The sequence below is a fragment of the Ylistrum balloti genome, unplaced genomic scaffold (genome assembly GCF_031769215.1).
Source record: "Ylistrum balloti isolate Yb309-2 unplaced genomic scaffold, AGI_CSIRO_Ybal_v1 Utg370312, whole genome shotgun sequence".
NCBI lineage: Eukaryota > Metazoa > Mollusca > Bivalvia > Pectinida > Pectinidae > Ylistrum > Ylistrum balloti.
In genome coordinates this window covers 615,287-638,059 of record NW_026782231.1, presented here as the reverse complement: position 1 = coordinate 638,059, position 22,773 = coordinate 615,287, and the positions used below count along the sequence as shown (strand labels likewise).

Genomic DNA, 22,773 nt, shown 5'->3' with positions numbered 1-22,773 from the left:
CAATCCAGGAGGGACCCTATCAGAAACATATCATTCGTTGTTTTTTCGCTTACCTAAAACCAAATATTATGATTCCAGCCGTTGCTTTGATTACAAAACAAAAGTTTTTAACAGATTTCATAAATTTGAACCCTGTGATTATGATTCGATACCTTTTGCTTCAGAAAAAAAAAAAAAGATTTTTAACATTTTAAACAAATTTTACCATGTTACTTTGACTGTTGATCAAAATTGCTTATTCGAATTTCATCCCAGCAACCTACAAGCCGACAAACATAAAATCAGGTAGCTTGGTTAATCAAACATTCATTTACACGTTCTTATTAAGGACTTTATTCAAGTTCACTAGACTTTTGCCCGAAATCCATTCAAAACTTTTTCATAGCACGCTAATGGGCAACCAAAGACTTGCAATAAAAGAACTCAAAAGACCCTTGGATATATAATATGACAAATTTAATGCCGCGAAACATATGTACACTTTAACTTGAAAATGAAATAAAAACAATGATGGACACTATCAAATAATAGGTTTAAGCTGTTGAAAATTATGATCTTAAATATGAATATTGCAAAAACGTTTAACAATTTTAAATTGAAAAATGTTGAATTTTCCGGCACATATTTCACGGGAACGATGCATCTATTTCAGGTTCTTGCACACCTATACTCTATATTTTGTTTAGTAATCCCCCTGCGGATAGGGGTTAGAATATATCCGTGTCCTACTGCATGTGAAAAAGTCCCGTTAGTGCTGGGAGAAAGGACCCTGGTAGTTGAGAGGCGATTATGTGGTTTGTGCTTTACTCTCCAACACTCTTGCATGGCCTTTCTTCCATACATCACTTTTGCCTCTATCTCAGTAAGACGACGGGTGATCATTGTGTCCCTCAATGATCAATCGGCTGGTCATGCCAATCCCTGGGTCAGCTTAAATGTCCTTAATGTTCAGTTTTCTCCCTATTATTGTATGTCAATCTATTTTTGTAGATTCTATTTTACAGTTGTATCCCAAAAGGCGCTGGCTTAAGGACAAATAGAGAGAGTTCTGTTCTTTCGAGTAGACTACATGTGTATCCTTGGCACTTGTGCACTGGAGATCCGTACTGTTTGTAGTGTCCCCTTGTTGGACTCCACTGTGGTTGAGGAGCACGGGTAATGCAAATTTAAACACTTAACTATGGGCATAAAAATCAAAATAAACGACCTTGTCATTCCTCATTAGACTCAGAGGATGGCCATGATTTCAAACTTTGTAAAACGATCAATGGAAAGGGATACATACTTGGGTTTAATATGCGACAGGAAGTTGTCTTTCCTTCCACATATCAAATATTGTAAAGCCCAATGTCTTAAGGCATGATAAAAAAAAGTTTTGTTAAGATTTTATAGAACTCTTATCAGATCAAAATTAGACTACGGTTCCACTGTGTGTGGATCTGCTAGACCTTCATATCTCAACTTATTAGACACTTTTCATCACCAGAGTCTTAGACTCGCTCTTAGAGCTTTTACGACCACACCTACAACAAGCCTCTATGTAGTGGCTAAAGAACCATCACAATATAGCTGGCATTGCAATACACCATTCAGATAAGTCTAATGCTTCAGATCCTGCTTTTGCACTTACATTTGATCCAAAATATAAAACAAATAAAAAACCATTCCACCATTCAGATTTTCTCTCTTTTACAAAACACAAATATTGATATTAACCAAAATCAGTCATTTGGGACGAAAGAAATTCCACCTTGGCTCTTGAATTCACCTGAAGTTGACCTATCACTTCATGAAATGGTTAAAAATTGGACACTGACAGTTGCACCTTTCGTTCATCTTTCTCGAAATTGAAATTAAAATACACATATTTTCTACATTCATATACTAATGGTTCAAAAGAAAATGATAAGGTATCACAAAGTCTTAGCGATAGAAATATCGAAAATATTTTCATTCATAAAAAATTAATAACATATCTGAAAAATCAGATCGTGCAACAAAGGAAGATTTATCGTTATCACCTGTTTTGAAACTTGATTTTACTGACTTTAAACCATTTATCAAATAAATGTTAAACAGTCCAGTAACAGGACAAATAATTTGCTTTCGTATCAATCATCGTTGAATGGTCGCCTTGCTATAGAGACAATCAACGAGACGAAGTTGCCCTTGCCCAATTTCGAATGGACGATATACATACTTTAAACATTCATATATGTTGAAAGGCGAATATAATCCTCGGTGCATAGGATGTGATGAGCCATTCACTGTCAAACATGTTTTTATTGGACTGCATTACCCTTCTGTCTACTCGAAAATTTTTTTTATCGTAACGTTACAAGTCTAAAAACCTTTTTGAAGCTGTGGAGATTAATAAAATTCTCGGTTATCTGAAAGATGTTGGTCGATATTTTAAAATTTGACGTACGATTTTAATAATTTGTGATAATATAACCATTTAAGATTTTAGCATTTGTCTTTTAGTTTTGTTTGATGTTATTTCCTGTTAGATCGTTATGTCTTTCACCGGTTGGTGGCCCCAATGTAATAATAATAATAACACTAGTTAAGTGAGTTATGCAAAGAGTAAAATGTGAAATTCAGAGACACAGTGAACCAATGTAGGCCAGAATGTAAGATGGTCATTTTCAAGGAAATTCCCATGACCGTTGATGACTCAGAAATACAGATAGATAATTAATTTTCTGTTAGCATTTTCAGTCTGTAACAGAAATCATAGAGTAATGTAGGATCGGTAAGAGTTATATAGGAAATGTAGTCTGAAAACATTTTCTCCATTCCCAACAAGTTGTTAATTGTTCGTTAGTTAAATGGGAAAGCGCATTGCTTTACAATTGGTGCTTCTACCTGGAACAATGGGCAACAGCGAGGGACATATGCTGTCATATGTGACATTTCGCTTCATTGTATTAGCAAAGACTATGTAACGACTGCTCAAACATGTCAATTTACACTTGCTCGCGAATAATGTTGTATGGCATCGATCTAGTCTCATGAAGCGACATTCCCAGAGATGAATAATGCATGTCCGCCTTAATTAAATCTTTAATTAGTCCCAACGATTACCAAAACGTGGACCTCTAAATTCCAGACAGAAACATTGAAGGTATGAAACATGGTATATTTTTGAGAAATTGCAAAATAATCGATATATTTTCACACAAATAATGTTAATGAAATAATGGTTTTTGAGTGTTTACGTCCTCGAAAAAAAGTGTCCCTGAAGAACTCGTTGGACTATTAATGTCGATGGACCCTTCTGTGACCTCATCCCTTGCAGAGCCTGGAATCTGTTTCCTTTTATATAACGCACTAACTATATCCGGTTTTAGAGTTTTCACCTACGGGATTTGGCGTGTTTCCTGATCACCAGACGAATACCTGTGATATGATTGAGGAATGTTGAAAAGGAAGTTGAATTGATAAGATCGGTTTATTAAATAGATAAGAGTAAAGAAACACGATGGTCGCTCAGCCGAGGCTCTAAATAGACGAACCGGTAACACAAAGTTGGTAACAAAACATTGAGTTTAAGCTATGATTGTACTTTTTGAAGGGAAAATTAGATGCAATGTTGTGAAAATCGAGTTATGTTAATGACTTGATAAGTTTTTATCATTTTACAATATTGCCAAACAGACGTATTGGCAGGAAGTAATGTCTGTATTTTTATGTATTGGGTCGCAATAAAACTCAGAGTTGGACCAGATACAAAAGGTAAGAAGCCTTCCGGGTATATCCGGAATACTCGGAACTGTACTTAATGTACAATGTTATTTCACAACAGTGCCAGCAGTAAATCAAGCATATTTTTACATATGGTGAGATATGCATTTCATTTGTTTATTTTAATGTATTTACGTCAAAGTCTTAATGTAAAGCTGATCAAGTAAGTAAAAAGCATTGAAACGAAGGCAAACGGCTACACTGAAATTGGTCTGCTTTCTCTCTTATATGAAATAGTATTCATCCCAATCGATCACACTGATGCCGAAATTGGCCAATAATAAAAGCAGTCCTGATAGGAAGAAAACTCCCGTCAATGTCAATGACAAGGGGGATTAGAAAATATTTTTGAAGGAGAGTCTGCAAAGACATTTGAACGAGGTCAGTGGGTCAAAGGTTATATATGTTTAAATTTACAAATTAGGAAAACCCGTTTTGAAACTGTTGAGATTTGTAAAATTCTACTTCACCTGAAAGATGTTGGTCTAAATAATAGACTATGATTTGCCATTTTAATATCTTGTATTAATATACCCACTTAAGATTTTTAGCATTTGTCTTTTACCTTTTGATTTGTTTCACGTTATTCCCTTTTGAATCACTGTTTGTTTTACCGGTTGATAGCCCTAATGACCTTTTTATGTGTTGACAGGCCGTTAAGAATGTCATAATGATAATAATAATACAAATGGAGAAGGCCGCATATACGTCATTTTGAATTTTGAAGATCTAAAGAAAAATTATGAGTAACTTGTATCTTAAGAGAAAAAAGTTTTATTTTAAATTTTATTATCTTTCTCCACCTCACAAATTAACATGTATGGGTATGGAGCCAGAAAAACACAGAACAAAAGATAGGATGAATATACCTGTAGTTTTCATCATGAAATAGCAATGATCTGTTTAAAGACAAACTACTTCCAGATGTCTTAGATAGTTTTTGATTTGATGACGGTTGGTGGAAATGTTTTATTTATTTTTTATGTCATAGCAAATCAAGAGAACAACTTTATTTCGTTAAACATTGTTTTCTTCGAATATTCATTTTACACGTTAGCTTTTGCTGTCATGTAATAATGGTGTTGATTCCGAATAAAGACCATTCTTCATGTCGTTATCAGATACAGTAATCGCTATGTCTGATACCATTGTAGGATCCTTTGCCCATTCCTGTTCGTCACCACTGACCAGAATTACAAATACGACAGAACCTATTACGGATACTCCAACAACACCGTAAAATACGAGCTGCCATTCCTCTGCTGTACCCTGAAGAAAAGCCAACGAAAACACCATTGAAATATCTTACTAATTCTCGTTTACATATATTCCGTCGACATATTCTGTGTATATTATTAAGAATTATTAAACATTTACCTTGCCCGTTTGTAGTATCCAGCAACATGTTTAATTCCCAGTACATGATATATTCTTGATTTGAGGATTTCTAAGCTTTATGAGGGACAGGTAGTACAAGGGGAATTAATTGTCAGCTAAAGGGATTAATGTTTAACTTGGTTCATTACCCTGTCTTATACTCCATACATAGTGTCTTTATACCTTCCTGTAGGTATATTACCTAGATGTGCTTATAGAATAAGATGTAAACAACACCAAATCAAGCCCTGCCTATCGGCCGAGCTCAAGAAGTCATTAAGAAATTATAAATGGCCACAGCACCTGACATAGTATTGATTGAGTTGGCAAGGGCATAGAATACCAAAATATCTAGTTTCAAAACTGACAAAGTTACGACTTCACAAGACGTTTCTTTATAATCTGACCAGTGAGATGAAATATGTCATTATACTGCAACTCATAATTCAAGCTAATGATATGCTTGTATTCTATGAAAATATATGTTGTGTATATCTTTGATTTATTTCATCAGATAGTGCAAACTTACATTTGGTGTTATGGCGGCAACAATTAAAGGTGCAATGGCAGATAAGACAGCTGTGAGAGTAATGCTGATTCCGTTTATCAATCCTGCAAATCTGACAAAAAGTTATATTTCATAATTAGTTAGTTCTTACTTCTTTAACTTCTTGTAAGTTCAAAATCACGTTGTGACGATAGCGACCGATTTCGTAAGCCTTGCTTTTCAAGTAAATATATGAATTATCTATAGTGTATGGAAGCTAAATTTTGTATAAAGGGGTTGTCTGGAACCTATGGAGCGGAACCTTATAAAGTAAACTATGGTAAAGCTCATCAGTGATGCTAAGTGCCTAAAATTTTAAATCTAGGATACAACTGAGAGGAAAATCCAAAGGGGTAAAAAATGTTAAAATGCCTCATATTTCTATAAATTATTATAAATAATCTGATAATTTCCAAAAGGAAGAAAAGTGCATGTGTTCTGAACTGTGCCACTATTCGAATGAATTAAAAAATCAACACTCTTAGATTGATGTTAGGTCATTGAACAAAAAACAATCTGAAACACCATATGGATAAAGGGGTTCGACTTTGAATGAAAGATGGATATTGGCCCACCAGTCTGAGTGGCGAGTCCGTAATAGCATTTAGGAAAGTATTTTCAAACTTATCTTTCTATCTTGAGTGTGAAATAATTGGATGTTGAGTGTGAAGTAATTGTCTCTTGAGTGTGGAATAATTGTATCTTGGGCTTTGTAAATGTGGTTTAATTTTGTATTAGTTAAGGGCATTGGCCTTTGTAGGTTAGGTGGCGAATTACCAATTTAGTAAGTAGTTGTTAATCCTCAAAATCCATTTTATAACAAAAACAAATGTTTTCTTGTGTCATTGATTAAATATTCACCTGAGGAATTCTTATTTTCTGTAACTGTTGAATATTCTTTACACACCTACCTTGGGGCAATATCGGCAGGATTGACACGGAAACCAGAGTTCATAGCAGACACAATGAACCAATAAAGAATCATTAGCACCACGGCCAGAAGCCGGTCATTCTGCCTTAGGAAGCCAATCCAGATAACAATTGGAACAGAACCAAGCAAACCTGTAACGTGCAGAAAACATTTACTATATCAAACCATTATAGATAAATATTTCCTGAGTGTCTAAGCATTAACGATTTTAAGATAACATAGTTTTATGGTTATGAATATTCCACCCTTGCCAAAAAAGCAAACGATGTTCGATAAAAAATTACTCGTGTCTGTGAAACATTTTAGCGCATTATTACTCTGTAGAAAATAGCGCAGTGAGGGATTTGCGCCTCCTCAACATATTCTACATTATACTAGGAACTATTTTGTGCCATCCTACTTTACCCCAATACGTTTAGCGCTAAACTATTACGTTCACAATATTTTATCAATGGTCGGCATTTATTTAAGTACAATTCTAAAGATAATGGTGAAATCTTTCGAAACAAAGAATTTTTTAAAACATCTTCTGTCGACAGAACGGGTACTGTGAAAGCGCCCGTCAGTACTCCTATTTTCTGGAGACAACATATACGACAACTACGTGTTTCAAAGACATAATAACAAATTTACAAAAACAAAATTAGTGAAGGAGTGTCTATAAATGCATTTTAATAAACATGAACATTACAGCAGCATAATTTACCAGTGACTTGAAATAATTTCCGGAGCTGGCAGATAGAAAGACGGCCCTTGGAATAAACAAAATCGGCCAAGTGTCCAAAGACAACAGCTCCAGCTAATCTGCCTACGAAGACTAAAGCTGAAACTGCGCCGTTCTAAAAACATACAAATATTCAAATCCTTCGATATGATTTTGAAAGATATGTTCGTCTTTCTGACACATGGCCGTTAAAATTTCGATTTTTAAATATAAACAAGTCATCAAAAGCAAATGTTTATAAAACCAAGAGGAAAAAAAGAAAAAGAAAACATTTGAATGTTTAACAAAGGAGGTCTGAATGAGTCCTCCATGAATTAGGGCATCCTAATGTACACTAAGTTGAAATAACGGTCAACACTATAAGGAAACATTAGGCTTAAGGATTTCACACCGATAGCGTACAGCCATTGTTCCCGTTATTGATAAATAAAAGTCTCAAAAGACCAGCGTCTGCAAGACGCTCTCCTCACAGACAGTACACACGTTTACGGCAATCTGACTGTAAGGCGAATCGAGATGCGTTCGTGAAAAGCATGGATCTCCAACGTCTCATAGGGAAACGTTTGGGCACATGTGTCGTCAACCATCGCTAACGACGTGATCAGCGTTGGGGTCTTAGTTGGTTACCTTGGCAACCGAATAACATCGAACGTTTTTTGAAAATGGTACCATTTTAATAACCGTAAAAGTTATATATCAATTTAGCATTATCAGAAAATATCTCAATTTCAACCAGTCCTCTGCCTCCTTAGTATTTCCATATTGATGATTCTGGACATATCTGATATATCGAATTATAGACTTTGATAAGTTAATCATTTTAAGTTACATTAAAATTGGTGAGATATAGGTCATTACACAAACATCTATGTGTAGTGACCTGACTATCACAACAAGCTATCTCTTGAAAGAAACCTTCACGCATTTGCACATGGTTCCAATCTTTATTTTGTAATTCTATAATCCTCAAAGTATATTGCACTAGTGACATGTGTCAAACTGTTACATTGGCGAATTCACTGGACGATTATTTGGTGAAATGATATTTTGAACGAAAACATCGGCGTAGAGGTCATAAGGGTCAAGAAATGGTGGGACCACGTCCAGTATTAAACAATCGAAGAAAATGATATAACTCTGTAAAAAACAATAACTGTTCCCAATTACACTTTCTCATTTTTGTCTTTTCGGTTTAAGTATTTCCATAATTTATGAAATTATTTATTTGACCTTCTATATATTGATGGGCCGTTAAGAAAAAAAAATACTAATTACTTACGCTTTGGTCGGTTAGTGGCTAAATTTGAGAACTGTAGATGATATTACCTGGTATGGCATACTGTTCTACCTAATCAACAACGTATGAACCAGATACCGGCTTACAACTGAAACTGCACTTAATAATAAAAAGCACAACCTCAAGTGATTATTTCTAAAAACATTTTTCACAAATTTAACGTCTATACAAATACAAAGGTTATGTAGGAACGGGTGTTAAGGTAAACCATCAACGTCTACGACTGTAAAAAGATTTATTTTAAACTCTTATACTAATGGTTGTGAAAACAACATACCACTGTGGCATCAAACTTAAGCACTTGTTCAATATACAGTGGTAGACAGATTGCCATGATCATGAATATTACACCGGAAGTGATGAAACCAAGAACACATCCCCAGAACGCAGGTGATGTCATCATCTTCAGCCAAGGTATAGGTAATGTCTATAATACAAAAAATGAAACATAATTTCGTAGATTTATCTGAAATTGCATGACATCAATACGAATTGTATATATTTGTATATTTGATCTGATAAATTTTGATTGCTTCATCTTAAGCTTTTATTTTAATTAAAGGAAAGAGTTACCTAGTTTTATGTTCGCCCTCGAATAAAATATCTTAATTGAGTGATATATTCGCCCTAAAAGCACAATGACATCCATTTCATCTTTAACTTAATCGCCGTTGTATGCTTGTTATATAATTGATGCAAAATAGACTCAAGCTTGCTTGTAGACCACAGAAAGAACACATGCTGTTGATATGGTGGCCTCTAGATCCTATATTGTAAGATCCACAAACGAAATTGCTATTTAATGGGGATAGAAACTACAGTAGCAAAGTAGGGCAATCGCAAAACCTTATAATCGATGGTGGTTTGTGGATAAAGACAAAGCTTTTTATTTCAACACTTTTCGAATTCTGAGACTAAAATCTATACCTACCGTGACTAGGTTCTTTTTCTCTTTGTGGTTTTCTATAAAATCAAGTTCCTTCCTGGTTATTCTTGGATGCATGCTAGGTTTGTCATAGATAACTAACGTCCACTGTACAATTGCGAGCAAGTTTACTCCTCCTGAATGGGAAACAATAATAAATGACTGTGATATACAGAATAAAAATTCAACAGATTAAAACCTAAGCAAACTGATTCTGATCTTGCCCTTCCTGAAATGGTATGTATAAGGAAAGTTAACATACCTTGTGATATGACGCAATAAAATTAATATTGGTTGGGCACGTTCCTTGTTTGGCATTACCCTTGGAGAACCATAATGGTTAAAGTTTTCTCGCAAATTTCATCAGTTAAGTATTTGAAACTCTTTGACGGATGGCATAACTAAAACGTTCAGGCATTATTTACAGCTATCCTCTATTACCTTCCGATAGTTAACTTTGTATACACCTTCGGCATACAATGACCTGAAAATGCATTGAGCTTATGTATTAGGATTTTTTTGATCATTTCAGATACCCACAGCGAGGCCGGCGAAACACAATTCACACAGAAATCGTCATAATGATTAGGTTTCTTACCAAAAATATAGTAAATGAACGGCCATCCCCCTAATACGGGTATAGAGCAGATCAGTCCGGACAGGAGAAAGTTCAAAATAGCACCGATACTATTGGCTTAAACAGAAAAAAGAATCCAATGGATGAACACTCGGAACAATTTAACAGTAAGTCACCATTGGAACAAGTAAATTAACCATTTGCGTTTTACGTTTCTTTTAAATACAGTGAACACATTTCAAAGTACTTTCATACAATAGCATGTACCCTAGTATCTGTATGCTACATGATTTCAGTAAACAATATTTAAAAAAATGTGATATGTATTTGTTGTGATATTTTTACATTTTTTTCGAAATGGAAATGAGATTTACCAAAATCTGTTTTGTTTTACCATCCTGACCTCCATTTTACAAATCGTACATCATATATGCTCAACTGAATTTTTTGCAAGTGAAATGCATTGTGGATACTGTCTACCTAAATCTTTATAATGGTTTATTTATAAGTGTTGTTATAACTTACCTGTTTCGATTAAAACCATCATTTGGGCTCTTTCGGGGAGAGGAGCCCAGTTTGAAAGTATCTGTGTAGCACCGGGTTCCAACCCGCCCTAACATATGTTACACATTTAAGATATATTTTTGCATTTTATTTTTTTTTTTCTAACATTTAACTTCATGGTTATATTGCCTTAGATGAATTAAGTGATAACGCATTAGTGCATTTCTAATGTGATCTTTTATCGCGACCACTAAATCAATTAAATTACGAAAAAACGACTTTTTTCATTTGACTATACAACTCATACATAAAAGAATATCTTTATTATTTATTCCGTTTTTAAACAATATTTTAAGATTCAGAAACGTACTTACCGCTGAAATACCAAGTATAATCCGAGTAGCAAGAACAAGATATGGACTCACGAACGTCAAAACTGGAGTTAGCAATGACGTCACTACCATTACCAAAGTCAGACCAATCATCATTGCTTTAACGTTCACCTTGTCTGTTAATGCCCCAAAAGCCATTGAGGTGATGAAAAGTCCGATGTAATAGCCGGCTATCAATAGGCCCTCCGTGTTACTGTCCCATTCTACGTAGTTATCCTGGAAACCAAACAGTAAATGTACATTAAGGAATGTATTTTTGTTTGCATTGCACTTTCATCATCTCAAAATGAGCAGGCCCTTCTTCAACTAGCGAAGAAACACGGATGCAGTCGCACGAAGATGACGGCAGTAGTGCACTGTTTGGCTTATAATGACTAATAAAATCTTCCCCTACCCTGAGGGTGTGATAGAGAAATCTCCAACCCGAGGGGTGCATTTTGTTGTTGTCTAACCCGATGGTTAGACTACATAAAAAACACCCCGATGGTTGGAGATTTCTCTGTCACATCCTCTGAGGGTAGGGGTTGATTATTTTTCTCCCACCCCATTAAAAAATCCCACGGTACAAGTGTCTGAATGGCGCATGAATATCACCATTCACGTTTCCAAAATTCTACATTCTTCCGCGAGAGCAAAATGACAGACTACAAACGCAATATGAATAACCATTAGAAATATTTATTATTTGGAAATTAAATATTTTGATTAGCGATAGATACATGGAAATACTTGTATTGAACAACATTTAACTCCATATCATTTATTAAGGTAGGGTAGGCTTGCCGCGATGTCATGGACAAAAGGGGATTTCCCATTTTATAATGACGCCAATTGTTTATACGCGCGAAAAATTGCAATGGCGCGAGTGTCACGCGTGTGTTCATTCAGAATCATAGTCATAGATAATCCTCCGACGTTTATTTGTGTTCACTGGACAAGGATTGTTATAGTTAATGTTAACTGATGTTACAGTCGCGCATTACGGAACCTGCAAACAAAGTATCCACTCATCGGTTTGAGTCAGTTGTGATAGCCGACTGAGGTCACGAGTGCAGTCATGTGGGATAGATTTATCCTCCATGAGCAGAGGTGGGAGAAAAAGAAGGAATGGCAGGTATCAGGTGAATGAGCATCTGATTTTCAAAAGTTTGCGCTTTTGGAGCTTTTAAGACCACAACTACATCAAATCTATATGTAAAGGCTAACGAACCATCACTATATATCCGTCGAAATGAATTGGCTTTGCAATACACATTTAAGCTAAAGTCGAATCTTTTACATCCAGCTTTTTCATGTATCCCAAATATAAAAGCCTTGTTTAAAAAAAAAACCCACGACCATTCCACCATTCGCATTTGAGCTCTCTTTTACAAAACACAAATATTGATATTGACCAAATCCCGCCTTTAATTCACCTGAAGTTGATCTTTCACTTCACGAAATGGTTAAAACAGACACTGACAGTTGCACCTTCCGTTCATCCTTCTCTAAATTGAAGTTAGAATATAAAAAAAGAATTCTACATCTATATACTGATGGTTCAAAAGATAATAATAAGGCCATGGTTTCACAAGATGAAGCCTATAAATGCTGGCTACCGAAAAAAACGCCCCAATATTCTCGACGGAAGTGCTTGAACATATTAAAAGAAAGAATAGAAAGTTGTTTTCTAATCAGACTCTCTTTCTGTGCTATAAAGACATAGCAATAGAACTATCGAAAGTATTCTCATTCATTATACATAAATACCATATCATGAACTTGCCTTAAACTTTCGTATTGTTATTTTGCTGGGAACATGGGAATACTGGGCCATGAAAAGCGGATCGTGCCTCAAAGGCAGCTTTATCTCTACCACCTGTTGGTTTTAAACTTCATTTTACTGATTTCAACTAATTTCTCAACATTTTTAACAGCTCAATGGCAGAAAAAATTGAATCAATATACCGATAATAAATTGCATTCTGTAAAACTTCTCATCGATGAATGGTCTCCATGCTATAGAGACAACCACCGAAACAAAGTTGTCCTTGCCCGCCATCGAATGGGTCTCTAAATATTTTTTTATTTAACTGCATTGACCTTTTGTGTACTCGAAACAAATCTTATCGGAACGATAAAGTCTTTTTGAAACTTGAGATAAATAAATTCTAGGTTATCTGAAAGATGTTGGTCTATATTACAGAATATACCATTTTAATCTTTTGTGATAATATAACCATTTGAGATTTTTAGCATTTGTCTTTTACCTTCGCATTTTGATATTATTTCCTTTACGAGCGCTGTCTTTCACCGGATGATGGCCCGAATGACATTTTATGTGTTGACGGTCCGTAAGGTTGAAATAATAATAATGCAAAGCTATAATTCTAAACCTAACACTCTTACCAAATATTCGTCTCTTTTTGTGATGTTCGTTCCATTCAGGACCAATGTAACTGTCATGTTGGGCGGATTCATACAAACTACGACCATTGACATATTCATACGCAACGTCATTGAACAGGACATCTGTATACAGACTACAACACCAACAAGCCAGCGACATGATGTTATCTTCTCCTTCCAAGTAATCGCATGCTCTTGTGTGGTTTCAGAATGCAGGTTTTGACTTTCTGAAATAAAATTATAATTTTGCATTGTATTTTCGTCCTGAAGGTCGAGGATTACCTTTATCATTATAACAATTATGGGAATATACTTTTTAATATATTTGTCACAAGTATCAAAAACAATACTGCATACTCACATAAGTGGTGGACAAAAATTATGGGCAAATGAATAATTTAATTTTAAATATAACACAGTTTTTTAATGTTTACTATGTAGCCCAGCTACATACTCGAATGAAACAATAGCAAGTTTCCCATTCTTTATATCGTGTCTTATTGTACATACCAATGTTTAACTAGTGTCTTAATGATGACGAAAGTAAACCACAGATATATTTAATTACAGGAGGTTATATAAACTATAAGCAACATGTCACTTTAAAGGCGATGATTCCAGATATGTATGGATTGTAATTAGCCGTAAAGGAAGCTTTATCACAATCACCTGTTGTCTTTAAACTTCATTTTACCGATTTTAAACCATTTATTAAACAAATTTTAAAACCTCAGTGGCAGGAGGATTGGAATACCTATACCAAAAACAAATTGCACTCCGTTAAACCTGTTATCGGTGAATGGTATCCAGGCTATAGAGACAACCACCGAGACAAAGTTGTCCTGGACCGTCTTCGGATGGGTCATACATACCTTACACATTCATATATGTTAAAGTTAAAAGGCGAAGATAATCCTTTGTGCATAGGATGTGATGAGCCATTCACCGTTAAACTTTTTTTGTTGAACTGCAGTGACCTTCTGTCTACTCGAGAATGTTTTTATCGTAACATTACATGTCTAAAATCCCCTTTTGAAACTGTCAAGATTTGTAAAATTCTACATTACCTGGAAGATGTTGGTCTATATAATAGACTATGACGTAGCATTTTAATCTATTGTGTTGACATACCCATTTAAGATTTTTAACATTTGTCTTTAACCTTTTGGTTTGTTTAATGTTATTTCCTTTTGGATCATTGCGCGTTTTACCGTTTGATGGCCCTTATGACCTTTTTTGTGTTGACGGGCCGTTAAAAATGTAATAATAATAATAATTAGCCGATAACACAGTAATTAAGAAAGGAAAGCGACCAGACGTTGGAGGAGTCTGAAAAAATATTGACAAGGGTAAGGTCATACCACGTGCACATGTGATTATAGTGAATCAGTTTATCTAGTAACCACAGGAGGGCTAACATGCATGTGAATATAAGTCCACACCAGTAGCAAGAGACCAGTGACCCTGTCATTAGGTTAAAATGTACAAGATTTTGACGATATTTCACAATCACCTTCTTGACACTCCTTCTTCTTGACACGCCTGCTTGCAGACTTGAGGTTTTACTTTATCATGATTCGCACCATATCGTTTTTACTTAAAGTGTGAACACGCGGGCGTGATGATCCTAGGTAGGGGGTTATTGATCAAACAAAGGGTTGACACTGTGGATTTGTCAATACCTCCTAGTCAGTTTTCACCTGTACACGCATTACAATTATTACTGGTTTAATTAAGTTTTTGTTTTTTAAATATAAGGAAACCCGCAGAAAAAGAACAATTATATCTTGTAAGTCAGGGTATTTGAATGTATCACATCTCTTAATAACTGGCATTTCAACAGTGCAAAATGTGTGATATACATGTATACAATTATAGCACATATGAGAAAGCTTCAAGCTGATCATAAACGTGACTGTTGTTGTGTTTCAGACAATTGTCAGTTATAAGTAAGAAAAGGGTAAAATATTGTGTGAAGGATTTAAAAAACGAATATTGTAGTTTTATTAAAATAAGTTAGCTTTAAGGGAAATATAACTAACCAAACAATCGTTACGCCAACATTTAAATATTTTATTGTTTTGCCACTGTCAGGAAAATATTCATTGTAAATAAGTTAAATTATAGTCAAGGATTATGGTTTCATTTTAGTAGTAAAATAATATAAAGACATTTACACTCAAAAAACACTCATATAGTCATATAAAGACGTGTAATCGACTTCACTGTTTTCCTATATGCAAAGATGCATTACTTTCATTTTGATAATAATATTCTATTGGTAAAAATATACAAAAGATGTATATGTGAAGTATCGCTACAGTTGTGCATTTAAATCACAGATAACCTTGGACTGTAACAAATTGCCATTGTTGTTCAAAGGCTGGTCAGAGATTACCAGTGATCAGTGGAAATTTTCAAATATAACAGTTAAAAAATTGGGTCATCTTGCAATTATTTCATAGCTGAAGATTTGTGGAAACTTATCAGATTGATCAGTGGCTATTGAGCATGCCCATTATGAATTAGGGATAGTCTCTCATTACCTGTCCGTATTCTAGTACAGTTGAAGTAGATGTAATCGGTATTACCTGTAGTCTTATTCTTGTGAGCTAGTAGTTTGAACACTGCTAGTGCACAAGGATGTATAGATTAGGCTACACTCAGTCGTGTATAAAACCAAACTTGAGTCACTCTTTGGGACTCATTTACATGTGCCGTGAAAACGGCGTCATACGGGAGATATTTTGATGATTGTGTAATAGTGGTGTTATTCTTGCCAACAAATATAACAAGACCACAAGTGTTGTTCGTCAATTTATTCCATGGATGGACATAATAAAGACTCTGTAACAAGAAATAAAAACAGACTAAACACATTATCAAGCTAACCATACTCTGACAACTTTCATACGCAAAGGGAAATAACTCTTACAGAAACACTAGGACAATACGTCACGTCTATATGATGTCACATTACACGAGGAATTCTATTTAAGTAATATGAATGATAGAAAGATACATTTATCGTTACATTAGGATATAAAGTATTCACCGAGAATATACATCATGATAATTTAGAAATAATAATATATCTACCTGGGTAATGGCCCAAAGCCCATGTCCACAGTGATAAGGAGCGATACAAGTCTACATACAGGTATAAGCTTGTACGTAATATGGAATTCTAAAAATACAAATAAAAACCACTTTATACCCTTACTGTCTTACACAATCTCACATTAAAGTCAGATGTATATATTTCATAAATATTATTTATGAAATAATCTACTTTATAAAAAATGGTTACAAATGCACGTACATGTACATGAATATAGATACTATGTTCAATTATTTTTTTAACGCACAAAATCTTATCCATTCTTGTCTAATATTATCAAATAATATATATATATATAGATTTCATAAATCTTAAACACTTTCAACCAATAGATATTATAGAAAGAATAAGTGAAAATATAAGGTTAGAAAAGGTAAAAGACTTGCATCTAGATCTGTCAGGTCTGTCCTGTCAAGATGTCCGACACCGACTAAAATCTCTCTCTCACACAAAGAAACTCCCGCCAACTGCCCAATACAAACAACCAATGAAACAACAGAAACTACAGGACGTCACACCAAGACTGACCACTCGGACAGTACAATTACAAAGTACAATACAGACGAAACGAATACATACGGAACGTACATGTATACATAGCTGCACTAATACGGACGGCATATAACGGACGCGATACACAACACGTTGGACAATCGGTAAAATCATACAATATCACATATTCTTTATTTCAATTAAAACTCTAAAAATATGTCCCTGTTACATCCTCCCCTGCTTTGTTGAAAGTCATCCTCGACGCTTAACAGAAGAATCTAAAGTCTGTAAAAAAAAACAAGCTAAAACAAATTTTACTGTCCTGAGATAATGTTGAGCAGTGCCGTTGCGACATCATCTTCCTTTCCTTGCAGTACTCTAGATTTTGCAATTGACTCAAGGTAATGAGCTCGTGCCTTCCAATCTGGCTCCGGCTGCTGTCTAAACTGGAAGGTGTCACTCCGCATCCAGGAGGGTTTCCGTCTCTCTCTCTGGGATCGCCGAGGTAATGTCGGCCCTTCCTCCTGAATTTCACTAACTGAGTCTTCGTCCTCTTCAGTATCTCCCGTAGCAGTAGATACATCCTCGTGAAGAGCGTCCTCTTCCCCATCCTCATCTGCCTGCTCAGACTCCTCTTGTTGGCTGGTTCTGGGCCTGGGTGTGGTGTCCTTTACATCACAATCCAGAACCACCAACATCTCGTCTGTAGAGTCAGTCTCTGCCACACTGATGCTGTCGTCGTCTTCGGCGACCGGTGTATGCTGAGCTGCCCTCGATCGTCGGGGTCTAGGTACTGGTACAGGTTTATCAGTATGCCCTGGTAAGAAGCTGATTGGAAGAAGGAGATTCCGATGAAGTGTCTTAGACCTTCCTTCTCCATCTTCTCTCTTCACTTCGTAAACTGGTACGTCCGGGTTTGGCTGATTCATGACGACATATGGATGTTCCTCCCACTTATCCGAGAGCTTGTGTTTCACATCAAAAGCGACAACCTTGACTAACACTCTGTCACCAATGGCAAGGACAGCTCCTCTAACTTTGGAGTCATAAACATCCTTTTGTCGAATTTTCCTTCGCTGTGAATAGGCTGAGGCCAACTCATAGGCTTTGGAGAGTCTATCCTTCAACGAATCGACGTAAGTTGTCATAGACCGTGAGGAAACTCCGGTGTTGTCTACTCCAAAGGCTAAGTCAATGGGTAATCTTGGGTTTCGCCCGAACATAAGGAAGTAGGGTGTGAACCCAGTCGATTCCTGCCGAGTACAATTGTAGGCATGAACCTCTCACAGAGGCCGTTTCCCATCGGATGGTAGGGTGTGGTATTGGATTTCTCTATTCCTATACCCATTTAAGATTTTTAACATTTGTCTTTAACCTTTTGGTTTGTTTAATGTAATTTCCTTTTGGATCATTGCGCGTTTTACCGTTTGATGGCCCTTATGACCTTTTTTGTGTTGACGGGCCGTTAAAAATGTAATAATAATAATAATTAGCCGATAACACAGTAGTTAAGAAAGGAAACCGACCAGACGTTGGAGGAGTCTGAAAAAATATTGACAAGGGTAAGGTCATACCACGTGCACATGTGATTATAGTGAATCAGTTTATCTAGTAACCACAGGAGGGCTAACATGCATGTGAATATAAGTCCACACCAGTAGCAAGAGACCAGTGACCCTGTCATTAGGTTAAAATGTACAAGATTTTGACGATATTTCACAATCACCTTGACACTCCTTCTTCTTGACACGCCTGCTTGCAGACTTGAGGTTTTACTTTATCATGATTCGCACCATATCGTTTTTACTTAAAGTGTGAACACGCGGGCGTGATGATCCTAGGTAGGGGGTTATTGATCAAACAAAGGGTTGACACTGTGGATTTGTCAATACCTCCTAGTCAGTTTTCACCTGTACACGCATTACAATTATTACTGGTTTAATTAAGTTTTTGTTTTTTAAATATAAGGAAACCCGCAGAAAAAGAACAATTATATCTTGTAAGTCAGGGTATTTGAATGTATCACATCTCTTAATAACTGGCATTTCAACAGTGCAAAATGTGTGATATACATGTATACAATTATAGCACATATGAGAAAGCTTCAAGCTGATCATAAACGTGACTGTTGTTGTGTTTCAGACAATTGTCAGTTATAAGTAAGAAAAGGGTAAAATATTGTGTGAAGGATTTAAAAAACGAATATTGTAGTTTTATTAAAATAAGTTAGCTTTAAGGGAAATATAACTAACCAAACAATCGTTACGCCAACATTTAAATATTTTATTGTTTTGCCACTGTCAGGAAAATATTCATTGTAAATAAGTTAAATTATAGTCAAGGATTATGGTTTCATTTTAGTAGTAAAATAATATAAAGACATTTACACTCAAAAAACACTCATATAGTCATATAAAGACGTGTAATCGACTTCACTGTTTTCCTATATGCAAAGATGCATTACTTTCATTTTGATAATAATATTCTATTGGTAAAAATATACAAAAGATGTATATGTGAAGTATCGCTACAGTTGTGCATTTAAATCACAGATAACCTTGGACTGTAACAAATTGCCATTGTTGTTCAAAGGCTGGTCAGAGATTACCAGTGATCAGTGGAAATTTTCAAATATAACAGTTAAAAAATTGGGTCATCTTGCAATTATTTCATAGCTGAAGATTTGTGGAAACTTATCAGATTGATCAGTGGCTATTGAGCATGCCCATTATGAATTAGGGATAGTCTCTCATTACCTGTCCGTATTCTAGTACAGTTGTAGTAGATGTAATCGGTATTACCTGTAGTCTTATTCTTGTGAGCTAGTAGTTTGAACACTGCTAGTGCACAAGGATGTATAGATTAGGCTACACTCAGTCGTGTATAAAACCAAACTTGAGCCACTCTTTGGGACTCATTTACATGTGCCGTGAAAACGGCGTCATACGGGAGATATTTTGATGATTGTGTAATAGTGGTGTTATTCTTGCCAACAAATATAACAAGACCACAAGTGTTGTTCGTCAATTTATTCCATGGATGGACATAATAAAGACTCTGTAACAAGAAATAAAAACAGACTAAACACATTATCAAGCTAACCATACTCTGACAACTTTCATACGCAAAGGGAAATAACTCTTACAGAAACACTAGGACAATACGTCACGTCTATATGATGTCACATTACACGAGGAATTCTATTTAAGTAATATGAATGATAGAAAGATACATTTATCGTTACATTAGGATATAAAGTATTCACCGAGAATATACATCATGATAATTTAGAAATAATAATATATCTACCTGGGTAATGGCCCAAAGCCCATGTCCACAGTGATAAGGAGCGATACAATTCTACATACAGGTATAAGCTTGTACGTAATATGGAATTCTAAAAATACAAATAAAAACCACTTTATACCCTTACTGTCTAACACAATCTCACATTAAAGTCAGATGTATATATTTCATAAATATTATTTATGAAATAATCTACTTTATAAAAAATGGTTACAAATGCATATACATGTACATGAATATAGATACTATGTTCAATTATTTTTTAAACGCACAAAATCTTATCCATTCTTGTCTAATATTATCAAATAATATATATATATATAGATTTCATAAATCTTAAACACTTTCAACCAATAGATATTATAGAAAGAATAAGTGAAAATATAAGGTTAGAAAAGGTAAAAGACTTGCATCTAGATCTGTCAGGTCTGTCCTGTCAAGATGTCCGACACCGACTAAAATCTCTCTCTCACACAAAGAAACTCCCGCCAACTGCCCAATACAAACAACCAATGAAACAACAGAAACTACAGGACGTCACACCAAGACTGACCACTCGGACAGTACAATTACAAAGTACAATACAGACGAAACGAATACATACGGAACGTACATGTATACATAGCTGCACTAATACGGACGGCATATAACGGACGCGATACACAACACGTTGGACAATCGGTAAAATCATACAATATCATTTCTTTATTTCAATTAAAACTCTAAAAATATGGTAATCCTCCCCTGCTTTGTTGAAAGTCATCCTCGACGCTTAACAGAAGAATCCTGTAAAAAAAACAAGCTAAAACAAATTTTACTGTCCTGAGATAATGTTGAGCAGTGCCGTTGCTGCATCATCTTCCTTTCCTTGCAGTACTCTAGATTTTGCAATTGACTCAAGGTAATGAGCTCGTGCCTTCCAATCTGGCTCCGGCTGCTGTCTAAACTGGAAGGTGTCACTCCGCATCCAGGAGGGTTTCCGTCTCTCTCTCTGGGATCGCCGAGGTAATGTCGGTCCTTCCTCCTGAATTTCACTGAGTCTTCGTCCTCTTCAGTATCTCCCGTAGCAGTAGATACATCCTCGTGAAGAGCGTCCTCTTCCCCATCCTCATCTGCCTGCTCAGACTCCTCTTGTTGGCTGGTTCTGGGCCCGGGTGTGGTGTCCTTTACGTCACAATCCAGAACCACCAACATCTCGTCTGTAGAGTCAGTCTCTGCCACACTGATGCTGTCGTCGTCTTCGGCGACCGGTGTATGCTGAGCTGCCCTCGATCGTCGGGGTCTAGGTACTGGTACAGGTTTATCAGTATGCCCTGGTAAGAAGCTGATTGGAAGAAGGAGATTCCGATGAAGTGTCTTAGACCTTCCTTCTCCATCTTCTCTCTTCACTTCGTAAACTGGTACGTCCGGGTTTGGCTGATTCATGACGACATATGGATGTTCCTCCCACTTATCCGAGAGCTTGTGTTTCCCATCAAAAGCGACAACCTTGACTAACACTCTGTCACCAATGGCAAGGACAGCTCCTCTAACTTTGGAGTCATAAACATCCTTTTGTCGAATTTTCCTTCGCTGTGAATAGGCTGAGGCCAACTCATAGGCTTTGGAGAGTCTATCCTTCAACGAATCGACGTAAGTTGTCATAGACCGTGAGGAAACTCCGGTGTTGTCTACTCCAAAGGCTAAGTCAATGGGTAATCTTGGGTTTCGCCCGAACATAAGGAAGTAGGGTGTGAACCCAGTCGATTCCTGCCGAGTACAATTGTAGGCATGAACTAGGGGACCGACATGAGCTTTCCAATCTTGCTTCTTATCTTCGGATAATGTGCCCAACATTCCTAGTAGAGTACGGTTGAACCTCTCACAGAGGCCGTTTCCCATCGGATGGTAGGGTGTGGTATTGGATTTCTCTATTCCTATACCCATTTAAGATTTTTAACATTTGTCTTTAACCTTTTGGTTTGTTTAATGTAATTTCCTTTTGGATCATTGCGCGTTTTACCGTTTGATGGCCCTTATGACCTTTTTTGTGTTGACGGGCCGTTAAAAATGTAATAATAATAATAATAATAATAATAATTAGCCGATAACACAGTAATTAAGAAAGGAAACCGACCAGACGTTGGAGGAGTCTGAAAAAATATTGACAAGGGTAAGGTCATACCACGTGCACATGTGATTATAGTGAATCAGTTTATCTAGTAACCACAGGAGGGCTAACATGCATGTGAATATAAGTCCACACCAGTAGCAAGAGACCAGTGACCCTGTCATTAGGTTAAAATGTACAAGATTTTGACGATATTTCACAATCACCTTCTTGACACTCCTTCTTCTTGACACGCCTGCTTGCAGACTTGAGGTTTTACTTTATCATGATTCGCACCATATCGTTTTTACTTAAAGTGTGAACACGCGGGCGTGATGATCCTAGGTAGGGGGTTA

At 36.0% G+C, this 22,773-nt stretch overlaps 2 protein-coding genes across 2 annotated transcripts; both read right to left on the bottom strand.

The window, feature by feature from the left end:
• Nucleotides 1–4,800: 4,800 nt before the first annotated feature.
• Nucleotides 4,801–13,700, bottom strand: LOC132553225 (uncharacterized transporter slc-17.2-like). Its single transcript, XM_060217455.1, has 10 exons — nucleotides 13,410–13,700; nucleotides 11,004–11,237; nucleotides 10,651–10,738; nucleotides 10,147–10,242; nucleotides 9,561–9,685; nucleotides 8,901–9,050; nucleotides 7,309–7,441; nucleotides 6,583–6,733; nucleotides 5,654–5,744; nucleotides 4,801–5,016 (listed from the first exon to the last, which is right to left on the bottom strand). The coding sequence occupies exons 1-10, from the start codon at nucleotides 13,698–13,700 to the stop codon at nucleotides 4,801–4,803; spliced, it is 1,575 nt and encodes a 524-aa protein (XP_060073438.1).
• Nucleotides 13,701–21,087: 7,387 nt separating this feature from the next.
• On the bottom strand, nucleotides 21,088–22,254 carry LOC132553223 (uncharacterized). Its single transcript, XM_060217453.1, has one exon. The coding sequence runs from the start codon at nucleotides 22,252–22,254 to the stop codon at nucleotides 21,088–21,090; it is 1,167 nt and encodes a 388-aa protein (XP_060073436.1).
• Between the last annotated feature and the right edge of the window lie 519 nt (nucleotides 22,255–22,773).